Below are 23896 nucleotides of genomic sequence, written 5' to 3' on the forward strand. Positions count from 1 at the left end.
AAAAATGTGATGGATGCCTAGCAGCTGAAAACCGCACTGAAAGACTGTTCCTTAATGTAGCCATAGGAACTCTCTGGGGACATCATTTAAGTCTGTGTCTTTGTCTGTGATTCCCTTTGCTTAAATAATGCTTTGATTTACGTGTGGAAACCTTATGTAGCGAGTAACAAGGTACAGATTCTGAACAGTCTCAAATAGAGCGGAGACTAGTGGTGGCGTGTTGATTAGTCCCTCATGTACAGATCGGGGTGTCCCTGCTTCCTTGTGGGACACTGAAGCTACCGCATTCCTGGATTCCGTTCTTGGGTGTGGACGTGCTGATCAAAGGAGGTGATGATTTCGCTGTGTCTTATGCCAGGCCGACCACATCAGATGCCATGTGAGGTGCTGCTACCCAAACGCCCCTAACCGCCACGTTGCAAAATTCAACAGAGTTGTCTGGATGCCATGTCATATAAGGAACCAAGAAAGACCTGGCCTTTTGTAGCAGAGGCTTATGAGGACCAAGATGGTTGTCTTTAGCTGTTTATAGGGCTATCCATGGAAAAGAAAAACAACTTATGTGTTGTTCCAGAACATAGAGTTTGGATCAGTAGTTTTAAGAGATTTTTGCTACACTCTAAGAAGGAATTTTACAGCAATTATAGCTGCCCCCAAATTTGACTCACAGATTGATACTAATGTTCATATTTCAGTTATAAAAAATACTTTGACTACTATTGCTTCATCAGCTTGTCAGAGCAGCCGCATGGGGGAGGGTAGCACCTGATTTATGGCCCGAAGAAACAGTAAAGGCAAGAGAGTGGGTGGTGTACGTGAGCTTGTGGGGTTAATTCCTCTCTGCGATACTTTATCTCACACCGAGGTGTTGACAGGATAAAGCACCAAAAGTCATAACCTACTTCTTTGGTAATTATTTAAGGATAATTTAATTATTTGGTACAGCAGCTATTTAAGAACAATTGCTTTAGAGTTCTCACCTCCATCTTGTACACTCTAAAATAATTTTCTCCAGGACCAAATTATGAGGACGATTGTTGCTGAGAGAATTTTTGGAAGCCCTGTAGGATTTTATGTATAAGATTATGTATATATTATATTTTCTGAAATATGAGCAGGTATCTGCTGGCCCAGGGAATATTCATAGATCTTGTATGGAAAAGGAACCGTACTAAAATGATAGCTGTCTCGAAGGCCTAGCATCACTTTGAGGTCTCATATTTTCAGAGCTGGTTAACATATTAAGAAAACCCAGGCATTTAGAAGGCACTGAGGTATTTCAGGTGAGACCACTCAATCCCTCTGAGAAAACAGGGTCAAGTTTCCCTTGAGTGGACAGAGAGCACATGGAGACATATGGGTGACTTAAGAGAAAGGCTGTGATTTAAAGTAAGTGACTTCTCTGCTGATATTTGGAGCCATAATTGAAGTGCCAGTTTCCTTTAATGAGGCACAGCGGTATCGCGACTTAAAGAGGCTGAGGAAAGTTGGCCAAGAATGAAACTTGGCTTGAGGATATGGAGAAAGACAGAAGTTTTCATTTTAGGAACATTGTGGGGGTTTTCTTCGATCTTGATGTCATCCAAAACTTGTGGGAGCTGCTTCTAGGGTGAGGCCCCTTACGGCTCAGCTTTGGGGCCACACAGAAATGCATCCCATTTCCAGCTTCTTCTTCTTCTCAGCCACGGAGCCTCAATCAAGGTATCTGAACCTTGTTCGTCGCTTTGCGCTATCTGTGAAATGGGGTCACAGCACGCACCTTCCAGGTTGTTGGAGTGGGAGAAGTATTCAGGAGCACCATGGAAGCACACACGCAGTGCCCACACGGAGCAAAAGGGAAGCTTTCTTTTTTATCTCTAGGCTTTGTTATATAGAGCTCTACACCTTTCCATTCTTGAGAGCTTTTAATTCTCACTTTAACAAATAGGTATTGTTCCTGCTTTACTGATGAAAATCGGAGCTTAGGAGTGAGCTCAGGCATACCCTTTGGGGGAGGGGACCCTGGGGCCATCAGCTGACCTTCTCCAGGTCACAGAGCTACAAGTCCAGGCTGACACGGGACCCAGGTTTGACCTCCCCATGCTCTTCCCATCATACTGTGGTGTCCTCTGAAGCCCCAGGAAATGTGTTTTGTCTTTGGAAAACACTGTGGGATTTATTAAGTAAAGTGTGTTTCTGTCCACTAAGTGAGGAAAACTGACCAGGCCCACAAAACCTCATATAATTCAACCTCTATACAAATAAATGGTACAGGAAAATAAACATGATCTTTCGCTTTACTTTTCAGATATGCGACTCTCCCATGGACGTATCTGATGTCCAGAATCTTCTCCAGTTCAGATGTAGCTTTCATCTCCTACGTCTCGGTGAACTTCATCTTTGGCCTGTGCACCATGCTGATGACCATCATGCCCCGCTTACTGGCTATCATCTCCAAAGCTCAGGTCAGTGGGCTTCAGTGCGGCCTCTTCGAGGGCACTAGTCAGAAGAGAATGTTGTCTCAGGCCTATTCTCTTGCTTTCCCAACTGGAATTAAATGGAAACTTGCAAATATTCATCTTCAACCTCCACAAAGACAAATTGACTTTAACTAATGAAAACATCTCTGCCTTAAAAGAGCCATGCGTGCGCTGGCATCAATTGACAAAAGATGCACAATTTCTGCTACTCCCGTTGTGAGGGCAGACCCACAAACGTGTCACTGCTGCATCCCTGTTTGTTGACGAATTACTGATTGATGGTTGGAGGAGTGAATGCATGCCTGAACTGTGTCCTGTTGGAGTGTTGCAGGAGTAGGGGTCAGGCATTCCTCTCTTTGGGGTCAGATGCTATGGGGTCATAGCTCTTTGGGGTCAGATGCTACAGGGTAGGATTGGCTGCAGTGGCTAACCACACTCTTAGACGAATAATCTAGATGACAGCAGGTCTAGCTTATTGGGACGATTCTTGCCCCTAGGCTCCCTGGAACATATTTAGTTTTGTTACTTTCAAAGTATTGGAGCAAAAGGCTGCCCTGAGAAAGGACTCCGTGGTTAAGGAACATTTCTCCTAATGAAGGAAATGCCTCTCTCCACCAGGCCATTTGCATCACTAAGTCGCATTTTGAGCATCATCCCAGGCAGGCATCTGGGTCAAGCTGCATCAAGTTCAGCTGCCACAACCCTCTCGTCCCCACCATGCTCCTTACATAAGTCTCCTCCTCATGAGGCCTGGCCCCTGGCCTCTGCAGATTTAACTCATCCTTCAGCCTTCTGCCTTCCCTGCGCTATCCTTGGGCTTAGACTTCAATCTGACCCCTTATTTCAATTCCTTTCTCTCCTGCCTTTTTCTCTCAGCTTTGACCATACTGTTCTCCCCTGACTCCCTGCCGTCTGCATAGACTCCCAATTCCTCAGTCATCCTGGGGGTTTGATTGACACGTCGGCTAAGACGATAGCCTGGAAAAGGCCTGGCCTTCTGGGCTCTGGAGGCTGTGCTGCTGGTCGTGTCTCAAATGAGGCGGAGACAGACGCCTGTTTAATTGGGGCAGGCTCATGTTCTCATGACTGGACCTGAGCAGACTTAGTAGACTGTTCACTGAGGGCTCAGAATAGTTTTTATTGTCATGCCTCGTGCTGTTATGCCTCGTGTTTGTATAGAAGCAGTGGAGTGTGTGAACATTTATTATGCATTCAATGAGGGAAACAATCTATTTTGGTGATTTTTATGGGTCTATTAGACATTGATCTGTGTTAATGTGTCTAGCCTTTTTGCAGAACAATTAAGTGGCTTTAGCTTGAGGAGAATGTTGAAATTAGAGCCAGTATAAGTTTCCCTCCTCCTCCATCGGATCTCTAATATGACACTGGCCATGAGGGATGTGAGTCATGAACTAAGGTGAGAAGGGGAACAGACTCAATGTACATAATCCCTAGGGTGAGAAACTCGAAGCAGAGGTCTGCTCTAGGGGACAGGATCCCAGAGAGAAAAGGAAAAGGGGGAGAGATCATTCAGACTCAAAGAGGAAATGAGTCAGAAACCTTCATATCCCTGAGACTGAAACACTGAGGTGGGCTGTTCCCTCCACTTATAAACAGCATTGCTTCCTTGGAGAGAAATCAACAGGCAATAGGTTGTTTGCAAAAAATGGGTCAAACTCAATTTTTAAACAATAAAAGACATTTTATTGCTTTTGCTAAGGTCTTTCTTTTCCTTAACTCTTTATTTTGATATTTGCTTAAAGACCTCAATATTATAAATGAATGATTGAAAATATAAATTTGTAATTTAGGGAGGAATATGTTCTTATAGAATTAATGCAAGAAACCAAGAAAGGTGCCTAGATTCTCAGATCAGACTTAAAAGTCAGTGTAACCAGTGTTAATCATTGTGTATATAAACCATAACGTTAATAAGAGCATTTTTATTTTTGCCAAGTCACAATTTATAAGCTGATTTGTATAGAAAATGCATTTTGGGTTCCAACTCAAGATCTGGAACGTCTCTCTCTTCCACTAGTGAGGATTTTCTCACTAGTTCATGCTAAAATAGAGACAATTGTGAATCCCTTAAAGTCAGACCGAAAGTCATCATTATTAGTATGTCATTTCCTTAATTATCAGTTCCTGAGTTAAAAGTCTGTTTCTATTTTACATCAAGTAAAAGGAAATCCTTTCATGTGGTATATTACTTGATCCAGGGACATAGTTTTGTGAAAAATGGGATTAATAAGCCTCTTTAGGACTGGTTGACATCTATAAAGAGTGATTGGGGAAGATAAGAACTAAGGGAAAATTAAATGAAGCTTTCATGTTTTTCCAGTGTCTACATGCGAAAGACAATAAAGCAAAATATAACAATAAATGCCCCTGAAAGTCTTTATTGAATTTTCTATTGCTTCCAAATCACATTATTTAAGATGACATTTAGACTAGTCAGCTTATAAGTTTGCATTATAAGGGAAAACTGAACATTATCTAGTATGAGATATATAGCTGACAATTTTGCAAGTTCTTTAATTTTATGATAGGATACATACACCGTTGTGTATTATAATGTACAGATTCTGATGATTTTGCTCCCTTATAAAATATTATTGCTTAGATCAATTACAGAGTTTGAATACAAGGAGAGAAAGAGTGTAAAATGTGAGTTTAATTCTCCATTGTATTTCCATAGCTTTGCTTGGTAATTACTGTAGTCTTTCTGGGTTAAATACTGTAAAGTAGCTACGCTGAGTCTAAAGGACAGCTCAGCTGACTCACGTTTCAGTGAATTTTCTCCAAAAGCTGCGTTCCCTTGTGGAAAGACTTTATTCTTCGGACCAGAAAGATTGGGGTCGAGTCCTGGCCCTACTGCTGTGTGGCCTGGACACGTTAATCAGCCTCTTGAAACTGTGTTTCTTCACTGGAACTGAGTTTACTTCTCAGTACCTTGTACATTTACTGAAAGGATGAAATGTGATAAAGTTCAATAAAACTGGAAGCATACTGTACCTTACAGAATACGCTTAGTGGACAATGATTATTGTAGTAATTTTAATCTCATTATAAAATAAAACTAGTATTCAAAAAATACCAGATTGTAAAGACAATAATTAAATTTATAGGAGATACTGAATTCTTATTTATATTCAATTTAAAAATTATATTAAGTATATAGCTTATCTTTTTTTTGTTTTCTCTGCAATTAATCTCTTTCCATCTCCTCCCTTATTCATCCTGTCCTTGTAATATCACTTTATTCTAATATGTTTAATAATGACAACTACATACATTTAGCATTTACTATAGGCTAAGTATGAACTAGGCATTTTGCACGTTATTTACATGCTCACTGTCACAGCTTCTGGTATTATCCACTCTTTTAAACACTAATGTCACCTCATGACTATTAATGTCACCCATACGTCTTAGTCAGCCTTGGCTGCTGTAACAAAATACCATAGACTAGGTGCCCTAAACAGCAGACATTTATTTCTTACACTTCTGGAGGCTGGGAAGTCCAAGATTAAGGGGCCCATAGGTTCAGTTCTTGGGGAGGCCTCTCCTCCTGGCTTGCAGAGGGCTGCCTTCTTGATGTATCCTCACTACACAGAGAGGAACTGTTATTTTTTTCTCTTCACGTAAGGGCAGTAATCCAAATGTGGGGGCTCCACTCTCATGACCTCATCTAAACCTAACTACCTCCCAAAGGCCCCAGCTCCAAATAGTATCACACTGGGGGTTGGGGCTTCAATATATGAATTTGGGGGATGCAAACATTCACTCCAAAACATTTCATTCTCTAGTCCCCCTAAATCCATATCCTTCTTCTTCTTCTTTTTTTTTGGTGAGGAAGATTAATCCTGAGCTAACATCCATTGCCAATCCTCCTCTTTTTTTTTGCCTGAGGAAGATTAACCCTGCACTAACATCTGTGCCAATCCTTGTCCACTTTATATGTGGGATGATGCCACAGCATGGCTGATGAGTGGTGTAGTTCTGCGCCTGGGATCCGAACCTTCAAACCCAGGCCACCAAAGCAGAATGTACCAAACTATACCAGTGTACCAGGGGGCTGGCTCCCATGTGCTTCTTATGTGAAAAATACATTCATTCTATCTCAACAGCCCCTAAGTCTTAACTCACTTTAGCATCAACTGTAAAGTCCAAAATCTCATCGAAATGTCATCTAAATCAGTTAAAGGAGAGGCTTGAGGTGTGACTCATCCTGAGGTAAATTCCTCTCCACCTGTGAACGTTTGAGACCAGATAAGCTATGTGCTCCAAAAACACTTGATGGGACAGGCGTAGGATAGATATTTCCATTCCCAAAGGGAGAAATTGGAAGGAAGAAAGGGGCAAGGGGTCCAATGCAAGTCCAAAGCCTAGCAAGGCATAACCATTAGATCTTAAGGCTGAGAATGAGCCTCTTTGGTTGGCTGACATCTGAGAGCGTGACTGAATGGCTGGATAGGGAGGACCTATCCAACAAGACCAACAAGGAGAAATGGAAGTTGCGAAGCGCTTTTAATTTTGTGTCTTTTCTTTCTCTTCCACTGTACAGAATTTACAGATCATCTATGATGTCCTCAAGTGGGTCTTTACTATTTTTCCTCAATTCTGCCTGGGTCAAGGACTGATAGAACTCTGTTATAATCAGATCAAATATGACCTGACCCACAACTTTGGCGTCGATTCCTATGTGAGTCCCTTTGAGATGAACTTCCTGGGCTGGATCTTCGTGCAATTGGCCTTACAAGGCACGGTTCTTCTCCTCTGGAGGATTCTGCTGCACTGGGACTTTCTGCAGCGGTTAAGGTGAGTCCTGCAGGGCTCATCCTCGAATGGCACCAACTTTTGAATAAAGAGGGAGAGAAAACTCCATCCTGGAGGTAACAAGATAAGAAATGTGCCTAATCAGTATTATACATGGTTACAATGAGTTAAGATTTTATGTTTCTTTGCATTTTTCTTTTTTTGATTGGTGTGAGTCACCAACACTAGGAAGGAGAATGTCAAAAGATAAGCAGTCAACCTGTGAGATAATCATTTCAAGTATTTAATTATCTCAGTGAATTTTCCCCTTTGAAATTGCTCAGTTGCCGTCTTACGTTGATTGTAGCACCTAAGGTGAATTTGGTTGATACCATAACATGATTTAATTTTATGGCTAAATGTTCTTAACTCTGAGAAGCAGGAATATGTGGAAATTCAGAGCTGGTAACCACTTGCCCTTTGCCAGCTCCTGTTGCTATTAATGCTGCATTCCTATCTCTGTTAGGCAAGGATGAAAGTCAGTAGCACAGGGGAAACATTATATATGGAGCTATACAGTGGTCTGTCTTGGTGTACGTATGTGCCTGTGCGCAGGCATGCCTGCACAAACACACACGGATCCCTACTATTCTAAATAGGACTTAAGATGGCTTTACAAGGATGTCTAAATATTTTTGTATAGCACATTTGAAATAGATAAAGAATACATGCTTTCCTGAGTAAGGTCTAGAATGGTGTGTCTCTTTCTCCATGACCCATGTCGCCTAACTCTGCTGACCTGCTCTTTCCAAGTGAGGGATTCTTTACGGAGAAATTACTAGCTACAGCCACGTCACTGGAGAACCTAGTAAAAATTATAAAGACACACTATCGATATTTTATGGGGAGCTCCTTCTAGAATCTGTTCCTTTCATTCCTTTCGTGACATCTCTCCTTGGGGTGTGGTGCTGGATCACACAGCTCCCGCAGAGGCATCTGGATTCATGAAAGGATGTCTAATTAGTTATTTAAAAAGGGGATCATAGAGGAGGGATGTCTTATGCCACCATGATGCTGACGCCACTCTTCTATAGCCCCTTTTAATCTGCCAAAGTGGAGAACCAGTTTGAATACAAATTCCAAGGCTCTTTTGAATTGGCCACAATCACTCTGGAATCTGTAGATTTCTACTATCTGACTGAGTCTGATACTGAGTACTTGTCAGACGTAATGGTTCTGTGATTGGCCCTTGCTAGTTTAATCTATTTTAAAACCTATAATGTAGACTTCCCTTGGGTGGATTTCAGGGTGCCCTGTTCTGTAGCATCGAAAGATTTTTCTTTAAAGGGAAGACTTCCTCTATTACCTTTATTTTGTAGAGTATAAGTTAAACCATATTTTAGAATATTATCATTTTTATTCAGACTACATAGTATTTGTTGTTCTTTGTCAGTGTGAAGTTTACAAAGCACAGAAATTTTATTTAATTTAGGCACAATTGCTTGCCACTCCCTTATGGATGACTGTTATAATGATTATCTGATCAATTAAATTTTTTTTTTAAATCCAGATTGAACATTGCCTGAAAGATAGAATTCCAATGTTCTTAGCCAGGTCCCCTCTTGTCTGGTACCTCGTGCTCCGTGAAGCTCTCTATGATTCTCCCTCCACCCCCATACATGCCATTTGCCTCTGATCATCTGCCCAGTCTGCTCCTCTGCCATTCCTGACCTCCCTCACTTCCAGGACCCTCCTCTGGTGCCCTCGCTGCCTCCCAGGGCAGGCATAATGCCTTCTCAGCATTTCTATTACAGCCTGTCTTTATCAGGACCAGTAGTGTTGACTTAGAGTGTTTATATCTTACTCTCTTCTGCTTGACCTTAAGTTCCTTCACGTGGGAAATATTTTATACTTGGCATAGTTGAATCTTCGATGAGAATAGGAAGACCCTGCCCTCTGCATCTGGGACAGACAGATCCTGCCTTCTCCAACTAAGCAGTGTCCATGACCAGCACCTGATGCTGGGTATGAGTGCCAAGCGAGTGAGCCTCCTTCACTGCTGTCCTTCCCTACCCTGCACTGGCTCCTGTCCTGCAGTCCTGCTGCTGGCCTTTGGTTGTCTGCTAGGAACCCAGGTCTCCATTAGAACATGCCCTGGCTGCATACCAGTCAGGTTGGGTGGGTTTGGGAGAGTTCTTGCTTATTCTCTTTCTGGTGTGGAGTTGGACTTTGCTCTTTGTACCCTAGGCACTGACTGGGTCGGAACAGTCCTGTGACCCAGGACAGCATTTCTCTTCCAATACTAGGTATGCTGAATCTGAATCTCTGGAGAGTTCTGCTACAGCTGGTGCCAATCCGGATTCTTCCTTTGTAATATAGATGCCATTCTTTTTGGTTGTCAGTTGGAAGATGGCTTGGTGCCACTTTTCTGAGTGTAGTTGGATGAATTGTATGTTGGACTATTGTGAGGTTGGCCAACAAGAAGTTACTTCAATCAGTTGTCTTCTGTCTGTAGAATGACTTGAGATTTAAACAAATATGCACTCCTGGGCTCCCCTAGAGCCCTGCGATCAGAAGCTCTGGGGATGAGACCAAGTGGGTATTTATAAAGCTCGCCAGGTGATTCTAACGAGGACAGGGTCAGAACTGCTGATGTGCGTAACTTGGGGATGGATCTTGGAAACAGGAAGGAATAGAGATGGTATACTTTCCTGTTAGAGTAGAGAAAGTAGCTCTGGAAGGCCAGGACAGACTGAAGGGTCAAGGAACACACCTTCAACTGGGAAAGGGGAAGATAATAGTCAGAAAGCGAAGTGTAAAATTCAGTGTATTTCCCCAGATTGAATTCCCCTATGTTGCCTTCTCTCAGACTGAGCACCATCAGCATCCCAGGGCCCCCTCATAACCCTTTCCAGTCAGTAACCACTCTATAGGGAACTGCAGCTCTTGTTTCGATCTCTGTTGATTCTTTTCTCATGCTGTTGAATGTTATATAAATGATACCATATAATATATACTCCTAAGTATCCAACTATATTTTCTCATCATATAGGTTTTGTGGCAGATAAATTATATGTTTGTTCAATGGTGATTTTAGGTACAGAAAAAATAATACAGGAAAAGCTGGGGCCACTGGTGATGGCATTAGGTAGTTTATTTTATTTTTATTACCTTTTTATTTTAAAATAGCTTAAGACTCAGAAGAAATTGCAAAATTAGTACAGAGAGTCCCTATGTACGCTTCACCCAGCTTTTCCTAATGATACTTTGATAATATGACAGTATATTAGATAACAATATTACCTTGACAAAACGAGGAAATTGATGTTGGTCCAACACTAACTCAGTAGTCTGTACCCACTTAATTATTAAAATGTTGGCATATTACAGTTTACAGGGAAAATTAAAATTTACCTGACAGTTAAAGAATACTAGAATAAAAATCATAAGAAATATCGAACAGTGAGCAGCTCAGATTTAGAGTAAGTAAATTCGAGTTGAAAATTAAACTTGTATTCACCTGAAATACTTATTGAATATGCTATGCAAGTCACTATGCAGAGTGCTTGCTGTACAATCCAACATGTACTGTAATGTTTGGGTGCTTTATATGCAATCTACTTTACTAAATGACCTGTTTGCTAAAAGTGCTTAGACAATTTCAATCCTTGTGATCATTTTGTAATAAATTATTTTTCCATCTAGCACATAAATCGGGCATGACTTTATTACTTATAAAATTGAAAAGTAGCTCTGGTTTGCTGTCTGTCCACTTCACTGTCTTTGGGGAACATGTACATTTCCTTCCCATTAGAGGATGGACCTTGACTCTTGCTGGTTATCAGTATTCAGGATGGCAGAACTCGGATGCATGGACCAGAGTGGACACTGCAGTCTGAAGACTATATCTTCTGTTTTGACAGATCTCTGCCCTTTCTCTAGACTCTTCCACTTCCATTTTCCAGGTGTGAATTAACTCTGGCTTTGTCTTCCCAGGGGTCACTCTGCCCTCCAAGGTACAGTCCCATCTTCTAAGGACATAGATGTTGAAAAAGAGCAACTGAGGGTGTTGAAAGGAAGAACCAGTGGAGACGTTCTTGTCTTATACAACCTCAGTAAAAGCTATCGAAGCATCTTCAAGGAGACCACCGCCGTGCAAGATATTACTTTGGGCATACGAAGAGGAGAGGTAAAGAAGCTTCTAGTTGTACCCCTTTCTATTACAAAGTTTCTGTGTAACTCTAATTGTTGGTCTGCTTGTGTTATTCTCAGAATATCTGAAATCAGAGCTAAAGCAGCCTTTAAATTCCAGGAATTTCTGCCAAATCACTAGAAACAAAACCTGAGTAAAGAGTCTGTTGGCTCCGTCCCTAGTGAAAACTTTGCTGAGTGATTGATGAGGTTTATTCTGTGTCATTATTTTTAAGATTTCATGTGATTGAGGAGTTTTAAGTATTCTTTGGGGTGTGGGATGACATTTTATTGAACGCAAATATTTTATGGATCCAATTAATTAAGGAAACCAGTTCTAACTCTTACGTGGACTTCAGTACTCTTTAAGTGGCCAGTTAAGCCGATCTAGTGAAATGCTGCTCTGGAGAGGTAAAAAGCACTCGCACACCATAGCAATAGCTCAGAATTTTTTTTTCATGAATACAGCATTAATTGTAGTAGAAATGTTTAATCAGAACTGACACAAGCCATATAAGTTGTTCCTGATTTGTGCTTAGTGCATAAAGAGAAATCAGTTCTGGAAATGATTATCTTTAATTAACTGTTAATAATAAGAGAGCATCTTGCATTCATATTGTTCCAAGCTCCTGAGAAATTCAAATTAGCTTGTATTATTGTCTGTGCCATCTGTGCTCTACTGAAAGCAGAGAGCAGGCATTTCAGGTATGAGTATTCTGAGATAAAGAGAAGCCAAGAGACCAATATGAATCGATCCAGGAATATCCTTCCACCCTGCACCATGGTTGTGGTTGAACAGGACACTATGTTAAGGAAGGATTTTCTTGTAGTCGTTGTTTGCTACTCAACTCTAAGACTAGCTATGCAAACTTCATCATCATATTGAGCTATTGTTTTACCTTTGTTTTAAAGATCAACTTTAGTTTTGCCACTACCTCTCCATGGTGGTTGTAAGCTACAAGGTAAGAGGAAAATTTGGAAAACTTAATAAAAGAGATGCTCCAGGTATATGAAATGATCCAAGATGCCACTTACATTTGGGTGCTGTTTACTAGGCTTTTATGAGCATCTCCATTTAATTACCTGGATGTAAAGTGTCATGCAAGAGCCTGTGCAAGAGACAGAGATGGTTAAGATTTGTCCCCGTCCCTCTAGGAATTAATTACTGGGTAGGAAATGGAAGACTGTAAACATATACAGTGTTACATAATAGCAGGAGGCAGGGAAAGGGTAAAAGGCACACAGGTAGTTTGCCTTAGAGCTATAAGTCCAAAGGGGGCAGCTGGGCAGGGGGGGTTGGAAAGGTGGGAGGGCAGGAACTGTGAGAATAACTTTATCAAAACATAGGTTTGTATAATCCTAAGCCTAAACCTAATCCTGGAAGGGTTGATAGAGTTTGGGTAGGTTGATGGTGCTGTACCTTTGGATAGCCAACTCAGGTGTGGTCTGACAGGAGTGACATGGGACAGGATAGGCCTAAAACAAAATGGGCTCATACATCAGATGGTGGGAGAGATCCAGTTGAGGTGGAAAAGCATGGATAGTGAAGCAGCTGTCATCCAGAGTTACAAAATGTAGTTCTCTACATTTTGGTAGGCATGGTGGCACAAAATCCAGAGTCATTTTGATAGGTAGGCATGGCAACACAAAATCCAGAGTCATTTTTCCCAGATTCAAGGAGCCAGGAAGCCAGCTTATGTCACTGATATCAGTGCCTAGCCATCAGAAGACAGGTGTTTTGGAAGGAAATTGGTAAGAACCTACTTACTGACTGATAGAGTCGGTCTCCAAGGCAGAATCTTTGGCTGAGAATATACTGATATACAACCTAGACACGAGGTCTAGAAAAGAAAGCAAGAAGGTCATTTCCACATGGAATATAAGATAGGACTGAATCAAGAAAGAAGTTGAGTTCATGCTAAGTGTCAAGATATAGAACTAAAAGGTCATATTTTTAACTCATATCAGGACTAGCTTAGAGTCTGAGCCTAGAGAAAGAAAGAGAGAGAGGGGGAGGATGGAGAGAGTGGAGAATAATTTTAGAAAGTACTTCAAACTATACGATGATGTCAGGGTAATAATAATGATTATGATGGTGTGACTTTCAAAAAATCTACTCATCAAGGGCACATTATTAGAAGCTTATTGGGATGGCCCCACATAGGACAGGAAATCTCAGCATAATTGGTGTTAGTTTGCATTTACTTCTCATCCTCTTGAGCTTTCCGTACGTGAATTTACTTGTCTGAATGAATGCTGAAATTGCGAGACTACTCAAATGCCATGGTAATTGGGAAAGTCCTTTGTGATCTATAAAGTACTTTATACACTAGTATGATTTTAAAAGTCCACAAATATCACAAACCAATGATAGCAACTCAAAGTTGTCTGAAAGCAAGTCCTGTTTCTGATATAATTTTGATTTTATTGTTTAACTTGTTTTCTCTTTTTAGTGCTTTGGGCTTCTAGGGGTGAACGGAGCTGGGAAGAGTACCACATTCAAAATGCTGAACGGGGACATCCCTCCGACCTCGGGACATGCTGTCATCAGAACTCCCATGGGGTAAAATCCAGATTCACTAATTTTTGCTGCCCATAGGGATAATAAGCAAGGCCAGAGAATCCCCAGCATCCCCTCAGTCCAGTGGACTAAAAGTCTGAGGATGTCATTTTCCTCCAAATTTACCTTTCAATTACCACTCCTCAGAAGCGCCTCCAAATGCTAATGAAATGAACTCATTTCTGGCCAAAGGAGACATTGGCCAAAAGCAGCCACAGGCTGACGTCTTTCAGAGGCACTAGTTTGGTTTAAGGTATTTGGTTGCTCTCTGCCGAGCGTTAACTCAGTTGAGAGAAAATGGCCAGGGGCTGGTTCTCCTTGGGTCACCGTTAGATACAGCTTCAAATGCCTTCACTGACGTAACATGAGGGTAGCCACAAGGGGCTAGATGGTCTCCTTCCTTTTGCCAGCCAGACCTCCTCTTTCAGGTAGTACAGCAATTTTCTACCTACTACTCCACACGCCATTCATGTGCATCCTAATCTGGATGTTTCCATATCCCACTTGATACTCCACTTTTATTATTTTCAATACTGTATTATATCATCATATAAATAGCTACCAAGTTCTCAGTACCATATTCGATCTGATAGTCTGTCTACTGGGGATCATAAATCATTCCTAAGTAGACATGGAAATAATTTGCTTGTGACTTTTATATATAGGTTCAAATATAGTAATTGAAAAAAATTATTCAAAACTGTCATAATCACCCATTAACTGGCTAATTCTTTGCATCAACAAGTATTTGTTGTTCATCTTTGATGTGCCAGGAACCAAGAGGACAAACATTTTTGATGTAGTGCTAAAAGCCAGTGTTAAAGTTTACGTCTCGTACTAGTCTAATTTAAACATACATACATATCTGTGTGTATATATCTAATTTTATCTATTATCTGCATGTGTGCGAAGTGTGAATGATTATATGTGGTTTGATGTGAGGAGAAGCATATTTTAAAATCAGACAAGATTTTAAGGATCACTTTGTATACTTCATTTACGCTTATTCCATGAACATTTCATAATCCTCTTCAATAATAGTTACTGAAAGGTTTAGCTTTTTACAAGTGTGGTGGGTGTGAAACCTCATTGTTAGATTAGTTTGCACTTCCTCAATTGCTCGTGAACTTGAGCACTTTCTCATATTTATTTGTTATGTAGGTCCCCAGTGGTATCCATTGTCCTTTTTTCTATAAGGTTGTCTGTGTTTCTGTTACTCATTGTGTAAGAGTTCTTCGTACAATCGACTGGAAACTGATCCTTTGCACGTTTTACATTTTAAGTATTACCTTTCAATGGTACCTGATATTTTAACTTTGTTTTAAAAGTTTGTGTGTATAGAAGTTCTTGGTTTTGATGAAGTCAGTTTATCATTTTTTCTTTTGTTATTTCTTGCTTTTTGACTCTTAAATTCTTTGCTTTCTGAGGTTGTAAAGCTATTCCTCATATTTTCTTGTTAAGGGCTTATTTGTTACATTCATGTCTTTAATTTATATGGAGTTTATATTTGAATACATTGTATAGTAGAGAAATAGTTTGATATTTTTTCTATCTAGAATTCCAATTTGCCTAATGATGTTTTCTCAGCGAAGTATCTTTTGTCCATCAGTTGGAAGCACTTCTTCAGTTATATGCCACGTTCTCACATATGCTGGGAACTCAGCCTTAATTTCTCTTGCTTTGTGATGCATCCTAGTAAGCTGCGGCTCCTGACTGTCTTCCCAGTTCTTCATTTTCAGAATTATTTGGACTATTTGGGGAGCTTTACTACATATTATTTTTAGGATCATCTTATCAACCTCTATAAAGTGTCACAGTATTTGAATTTTGAATGAAAGTGCATCAAATTTATAATATAATTTGAGGAGGTTTGACATAGTTATGATGTTTTGTCTGTCTTATCCTTGACTATGGTATATATAAATAGTCAGATCATTTAAAAAAGTAATTTAATAATATTTTTCAATTTTCTTTATAGAGTCCTTGCATATCTTTTGTAGATTTATTCATCCAGATGAATTTGTCTTCATCAGGAAGTAATTCATTTCTAAACTGCTTGTTTTTTAAATTTCTTCTTCTTAGATTGGCTATCCCATGGCTTGAGATTTTACTGGCTGACCTTGTGAGTTTGTTTATGTGTTTGCTTTTGCTCTCTCTTTCTATGTGTCGCCTACCGTCTATCTATCTATCAGTTTTGTGAGTCCTTCCACTGTTTATCCTCTGGATCTCTGGTGCAGAGTCAGGTCTTATATTGACAGCTTCGGGTTCCCATCCTGCAGCCATATGGAGAATTTCCCATTTCTGGTGACCAGATAGCTTAGTCCTGGCCCTGCACTGCTGACCCAACCTGAAAGATGAGCGACTTTCCAGTTGCCAAAGCTCCAGGCAGCTTGTCTCAGCCTCCTTTTAGGAGAGTGGGGCTCTGCTCCAGACCCAGGTGTCACACACTGAACTTGATTTTAGCCCCTCTCTAGCCATACATGAGTGCTTTTGGTCCCCATTAGCTTTCAGGGGCCAAATTCCAGCTGCTTTAGGTAATTCAGGTCCAGAACCCAGCAGGCAGTGGTTTGAGACCCTGCTTCCTGCATTCTCTTGTTTCTGATGCCCAGAGATGTTTATGTTTAGTGTGTTTTTCTCTTCCAGACACCAGTTACATAGCAATAAATGAATCAAATAAAAATCTATTAAACATTTTTGGATGTAGAGGAAGCACTGTAAAGCATTGTGCCTACAATCCCCGCTGGAATTTTAACTGATTTTATGTTGCTCTTACAGATTAATTTGGAAAGAACTGACATTTTAATACTGCGTCTTCTCTTTCGCAAACCTTGTATATTTTTCTCTTACTGAAATAAATATGATTCATTTTAAAATGTATTTTAATCAGTCTTCATTTCCTATCCAAAATACAATGCTTTCCCTGGTAATTAATGAAGCATTTGTCTCCCTTTTTCATGTTAATGATTCCAATACTCCTTGTTGCTTTCCTTAGAACTATCAACACAATGTTAAAAGACAGTGCATCTTGTTACCCACCTAAATGATAGTATTTCTATTTTATTAAATGTGGTGGTTTGAAAATTATGTACATATTGTTATCTCATTAGTATTATTTTGCAATTTTATTTAAAATTCTTTAAGGAAAATCTCAAATTTATCATTTTAACATTTATGCAGATGACCATATTTTATAGTTCTTTTTCTTTTGACATATTCATATGATAAATAAAAGATTTCTGGTTATTGTTTTTACCTTTCCACAGTAAAATTTACTTTGTCATGAATTTAAATCTTTTTTATTTGCTGAATCTTGTATAGCATTTTAAATTTATGATTCATACGAAAATTTTTTTTGCTGTTGAAAACTTTCATTTTTAATCATTACTATTACATTATTACTATTTTTTATTTTTGTTGTAATTTGAAAATTTATATTTTCTTAAAAACCTATTTACTTAATTTAAAATTTTTAACTACTTTTTCATAGTTGAAACTATTATCCTAAAATTTGTATTTTCTTTCTATCCCTATATCTGTATGCTTGTGATTATTTTTCTATAAAATTATCTTTATACTTTCTAGACTTTGACTCTTGTACTTTAAAAAGAATAAAAGATTGAATTTCTCCAGCAATTAAAATGTTTTTCATTTCCAACTTTATTAAAATTTGTCATTCTTGCTAATCTCTCCACCCTGCTTTTCTTACACTATTTTTATTGTTTTATTTCTCTCTTCTTGATTTGAATGATTTTTAAAGTCTTTTTCTTTAAATAAATTATCAAGTTGAGTCTTTAAATGTGCTTTTTTATACAGCTCTAACTTGATCATAAAACTTTAATAAGTGATATTATTGGTGTCATTGTTCTTTAAATGACATATATAATTTTAATTTAGCCTTTCAAAAATTTACATAGATTATTTCTGGATACTCAAAATCTTACGTTTCTTGGTTTAATATTTTTTTAAATTCCTTTTAAAAAATTGTTTATAAGTAACACATAGAAAAGAACATCTTAATGAATCTTCGCAAGTGAATACAAGTTTATAATCTATACCTAGCTCAGGAAACGGCACAAGACCAGTACCCCTTAAGCCCTATCTAGCTGCTTCTCCCACTTAAGGGTAACTGCTATCCTGATTGTTAAAATAGGTAGCTTAGTGTATTATTATAAGGCAAACACTTTTTTTATCGAAGTACAATTGACGTATAATATTGTAGTGGTTTCAGGTGTACAGCATAGCGATTCAACATTTATATACATTACAAAATAATTACCACCATATTAATAATGTGTCACCATGCAACGTTATTACAATATTGTTAATTATACCCCTTATACTGTACATTACATCCCATGACTTATTTACTTATAACTGGAAGTCTGTACTTTTTAATCCCCTTCACTTATTTCACCCATCCCCCTAACCCCCTTCCCTCTAGTAACCACCAGTTGGTTCTTTGTATCTGTGAGTCTGTTTCTGTTTTGTTTTCTTTGTTCATTTGTTTTGTTTGGAGCATTTAGTCCATTTACATTTAAAGTAATTATTGACAGGTATGTACTTATTCCCATTTGTTAATTGTTTTCTGACTGTTTTTGTAGTTCTCTCTTCCTTTCTTCTCTTGCTTTCTTCCCTTGTGATTTGATGACTTTCTTTAGTGTTATGTTTGTATTCTTTCTCCTTATTTTTGTCTATCTATTATTGGTTTTTGGTTGTGCTTACCATAAGGTTCTTATATATCAATCTTTGTATATAGCCAGTCTATTTTAAGTTGATGGTCACTTAAGTTCAAGTGCTCTCTAAAAGTGCTACATTTTTACTTCCCTTCCCCATATTTTATGTTTTTGGTGTCATATTTTATGTTTTCTACTTTGCATATCTCCTAGCTAATTATTATAGATGTAGATGGTTTACTACTTTTGTCCTTTAACCTTCAAACTAGCTGTATAGATGGTTGATGCACTACCTTTACAATATGTATGCCGTTACCAGTGAGATTCTTTCTAATTTCTTTTTAGTTTCTACTTATAACCTTTTCTTTTCCATTTAAAGAAGTGCTTTTAATATTTCCCGTAAGGACAGTTTAGTGGTGATGAATTCTACAGGAGAACACTGGGGCAGGGCAAGTGGTGCCAGCAAGGTAGATGGAAAGTGTTAGAAACAGTGCCTGAAGGGCCGGGTCAGCTAGGTAGAAGAGTATAAAAACATGGCTCCCGCCAACGCTTCTGTCCCCAGAGAAAGTTTCAAGAGATCCCTGACCCTCTGGCACACAGCCTGAAATCAGTTAATGAATCTCCTTCATGTGTAACGCAGGCACTTTCCAAACTCCTGCCTCTGTCCTGGGACTCAGAGTGAGTCTGTGCATGCATCCTTTAAGAACAAAGTCTTTGTTTCCCACAGTACTCCAGCTCTCCTGGATGTAAGCCCTTCTGGTTTTCAAAGCCAGACATTATAGGGACTTGCTTACTTGGTGTAGACGCCCCAGGCTGGAGAGCCAGATGTGGGCCTCAGGCCCTTTGCTGATTCAGGAGGACCTCACAGTTGTGATATCCTTCCCACCTGTGGGTCACTGCCCTGGGGTGCTGACTAGACTACATCTTGGCCCCTTCTACTCATCTTGATGTGACTTTTTCTTTATATTCTTAGTTGTGGAAAATCTGTTTTGCCAGTCTTCAGGTCATTTTCAAAGATGTTTGCTCTTTATGTAGTTGTAGTTTTGATATGTGCACAGGAAGAGGAGAGCTAAGGATTTTTCTACTTAGCTGTTTTGATCTGACCTCAAAGGGTGACTCAGGTCAAGAAATAGAAGTTTGACAGCTAACCCAGAAGTCACTCTATGTGCCCCAGCTCAACCACACCCCTTCCATCCAAAAGATTCGATATGGCTTTATCACCCGTGAGTGTCTCTAGATACCACAGTTTAATCTTGCTCATTTATAAAAGCTAGATATGGCTTTTAAGTGTCTCAGTGTACAGGTTCCCTCTCCATCTCTTTCTTTTCTTTATGGTCGATCTGTTGATCCTGAGCCATTGGACTTAGACAGAGAGCTGCCTGTAGACTTTGCTGATTGCATACAGATGATCAAATTTAACATGTTTTTCTGCCCTATTTGTTACAAATTGCAGCTGAATCCAGAGGCTTAATCATGCTCAGGTTCAAATTTAACAATTTTAACCACTTTATCATATAGTTAAAGTGCGTGATTTTGGCATGTCTAAGCAGGAGGTCATGATGTCTTCTTTCATCAAGGGGTGCGCTCTATCTGTCCTTCATTTTTTTTTTTTTTTGATGTTAGCAGTTTTGATGCCTAATACCTAGGTTCATGCATTAATTCACTGGAGATTGCCAAATGGTGATATTCTAACTCATCATTTTATTTTTGTGTACTAGCAGAAATAATTTTATAAGGAGTTACTTTCACAACATTTTATGTGGTTACCCAGATGTATAGTTCATGTGAAAAAGGACAGATGAATGCTTGTTTTTATTTATCCAGTTTTCAAGATGATCATTTAGTTACCAGTCATCCTCAGAGGTAAACAATTTGTTTGTTTTGGTTACATCATTCTGATAGATTTAGAAAGTATCATGAAGTTTACTTTGTGCTTATTTATCACTTTTACTTCTTAAGATCTCCTTTTTCCTTCCTCTCTCCATTTCCCGGTAGTCCATTTTCCTCATCTATATACTACAATAATGGCAACTTAAATGCTTGAATGAAGATTCAGTGAGATCTCATATAAAAGTCACCTTGGCTGGTAATAGGTGTGGACTTCTCATTTGAGAAATATTCCTTTTCCTAACTTCAATGAAGAAAGTTGGAAACTTGCAGGAATATCTACCTTACTCCAAATGCTACGTGTTGAATCGTTATGCTGTCCATATTGGCTCTTAACTGTTATATCTATTGCTGTCTGGGGGCCAAGAATACAATTATACTTGGTTAGTCTATGTCAATTGATAAAAAGTCAATATTTGGAACTAATTATGTTCAAGAACAGAAAATAGAGAGAATATATCAGTTGAGTGAGTGTTGGAGGTACGTGTTATCTATCCTATTTAACATTCTGAAAGGGAATCCTGCTGTAGAGAAATGAAGCTCTGTCAAGTGTTGTGTTGTTGATTTTTCCTTGCAGCTATAGAAGTAAGAAGGTGTTTTTGTTGATTGGGTAGTGACTTTTTTCTAACTTCTCTATTTACAAGTACGTATAGACAAAAGTATGAGAATTTCCAAAGTAAAGAAAAATATATGGTTTATTTTTTATCCTGGGAGGACTGACTCCCTCTTGTATAATTCCATTCCATCATTTTAAAATAACTGGAAAATGAAATTCAAATAGCTGCTCTTGAAAGGAAGAATAAATTTGCATCCCCATAATGGTCTGCAAGTCCTTTATTATGCTACATATCTGTGTAATTAGTTTAATTATAACTTAATCACACTTGCATTAATTATATTTTTAACCTTGATTATTTGTAATGTTAATTGCACATTGGTATTCAAGGAATTAAATGGGTAATTAGAACACAATGGAATTTTTAACTACTTAGAGAGTTGGTACATACCTTCCTGCCATGAAGCTCATAACTTATTGCTACCTAATTGAAACATATTGATTCAGTCATTCACTATATTAAGCTTCCTTTTGTCTCTCCTTTGAGTTTATATTATCAGGAACAGTGCTCTTTTCTTAATTTATTAATTTTTATGAATGCATATTCTCAAACTTGAGAATAAGCTATGTCTAAAGAATTCAGTTCAAAACTGACCATTATAATTTGGTTTAAAGTATCATGAGCTCCTGACATAATGACAGTGGTCACAAATTGAAAAAATGAAAGTCAAAAATCGCATGCATGTTTCTTGGGCCAGTATAGTGTATACGTTTTGGAATTAGAGTGCACTTCATCAGAACATGTACTTCTCAGTTTGTCACTTTTCCCACCACACCATATAGCCTCACTACTGAAACCATCAGTTGTTCAGGTTGACTGTTTGGCTCTTGAAAACATTTGTGTTTGCAGCCCCTGACAAAATGAATGCTAATAATAATAGTCATAATTTATGGTGATTCTGCTTTTCCCCAAGCATTATGTTAGGGGCACGGCATTCTTGATCTCATATAACAATTGAAACAACCTTGGGAGTAGGATATTATCCTAACTTCACTGATGAGGAATCTGAGATACAGAGGTTAAGTGGCATGCTGGAAGACAGACTTGTAGCAAGTGGCAGAAGATTTGTATCCAAGTTTTCAACTCTAAATCTCATGCTCTGCCCCTTCTTCCAATTATTTGAGAGAAAAACAAACACAAAGATACAACAATCTATAGAGATACAGCATAAAATATGAAAAAAAGGAGCAGTAAGAGATATATTATTTATAAAGACAGTTGACAGACACCAGAGCAAGCATGTATTTTTGCAGTAAATGCTGTTGGGTTTGTCGATCCTTAAAAAATCAAACGCTCAAAAGCTGGCCTTTTAAAAAAGCATTCCTTTTGTATGACACACAGCACAAAATTACAGTGAAAATTAAAAATAAATGCGTGACAATTAGGCAAATAAAATCAAAACAAAAATAAATATATTAACATCCAATAAATAGAATTTATGAAAAAGGCATATTTGAGGCAGAAATATTACACATTAATAAAATATACTCTTCTATATTAAGTCATTATGATCAAGAAATTCTAGTGTGAAATATAAAACATTAAAACATGTAAAACAAACTCTGTTGGAAAACTGGAAAGAATGACAGAAATATATTTGAATTAAGAAATCTTAACTCTCTACCCTCATTATCTGATAATTAAGTATAATACATACAGCATCATCAACACAAGGAATAAGGCTGTATATGATGCAAAGATCCTAAATTAAACACCTGATATTTATTAGGGAAGTATTAGAATAGTTCCCATTAAAACAAGAAACAAGAAATAACACTATTAACATTATTTGGCATTATTCTTGAATTTAAGTTCTGCTATATGACATAGTTAATAAATAATATGAATATTTATACTAACACTACTAATTTTATATTTTTAATGTGATATATTTAAAATATCCATGGAGATCAATTAAGAAACAATTCAACAGAGGTGGCTGGATAAAAATTAAATATAAAAGACTCAAGAGCTTTCCTATGAACCAACAATAATGAATTAGAGTGTATAATAGGAAACACACTTAATTACAATAGCAAAAATGCATGTAAAGTACCTGTGAATAACCTTAGAAAAAAATATGTTGAACCTATATGATAAAATCTTGATAGCCTATGGAGCTGGCCTGGTGGCATAGTGGTTAAGTTCACCTGTTCCACTTTGGCAGCCTGAGGTTCGCTGGTTTGGATCCCAGGCATGGACCTATGTACTACTTATCAAGCCATGCTGTGGCAGGCATCCCATATACAAAGTAGGGAAAGATGGGCATGGATGTTAGCTCAGGGCCAGTCTTCCTCAGCAAAAACAGGAGGATTGGTGCTAAATGTTAGCTCAGAGCTAATCTTCAAGAAAAAAATATAGATAACTTTTTTTGAGAATAATAAAGCATAATTGAATAAGTAGTGAGACATGCCATGTTGCTGGATGGAAAAGCTAGATAGTCAACATTATTCTTCTTTACCAAGTTTCGCAGATTTAATGTAATTCTAGCTGATATTGCAGAAAGTAGGAGGAGACTTCATACAGGAATTCTGAAGTTTATGTAGGTGAGTCTAGTCATGACATTTAAAAAACTTTTCTTTTTTACTTTTTTTTGATGAGGAAGATTTACCCCTAGCTAAAATCTGTTGGCAATCTTCCTCTCTCTCCCTCTTTTTTTTTTTGCTTGAGGAAGATTAGCCATGAGCTAACATCTGTGCCAATCTTCCTCTCCTTTATAAGTGGGATGCCTCCACAGCATGGCTGATGAGT

At 38.3% G+C, this 23896-nt stretch overlaps 1 protein-coding gene across 1 annotated transcript in view; it reads left to right on the forward strand.

Moving 5' to 3' along the window:
• The window catches only part of ABCA13 (ATP binding cassette subfamily A member 13), a 415069-nt gene that overhangs the window by 318183 nt on the left and 72990 nt on the right, over positions 1 to 23896 (forward strand). The window contains exons 52-55 of the mRNA XM_070615568.1: positions 2288 to 2444; positions 7027 to 7280; positions 11214 to 11406; positions 13862 to 13971. Coding sequence (XP_070471669.1) covers positions 2288 to 2444; positions 7027 to 7280; positions 11214 to 11406; positions 13862 to 13971 — 714 coding nt within the window. The remainder of the gene's footprint in view (positions 1 to 2287; positions 2445 to 7026; positions 7281 to 11213; positions 11407 to 13861; positions 13972 to 23896) is intronic.

This window comes from Equus przewalskii, chromosome 4 (assembly GCF_037783145.1).
Source record: "Equus przewalskii isolate Varuska chromosome 4, EquPr2, whole genome shotgun sequence".
Taxonomy (NCBI): Eukaryota; Metazoa; Chordata; class Mammalia; order Perissodactyla; family Equidae; genus Equus; species Equus przewalskii.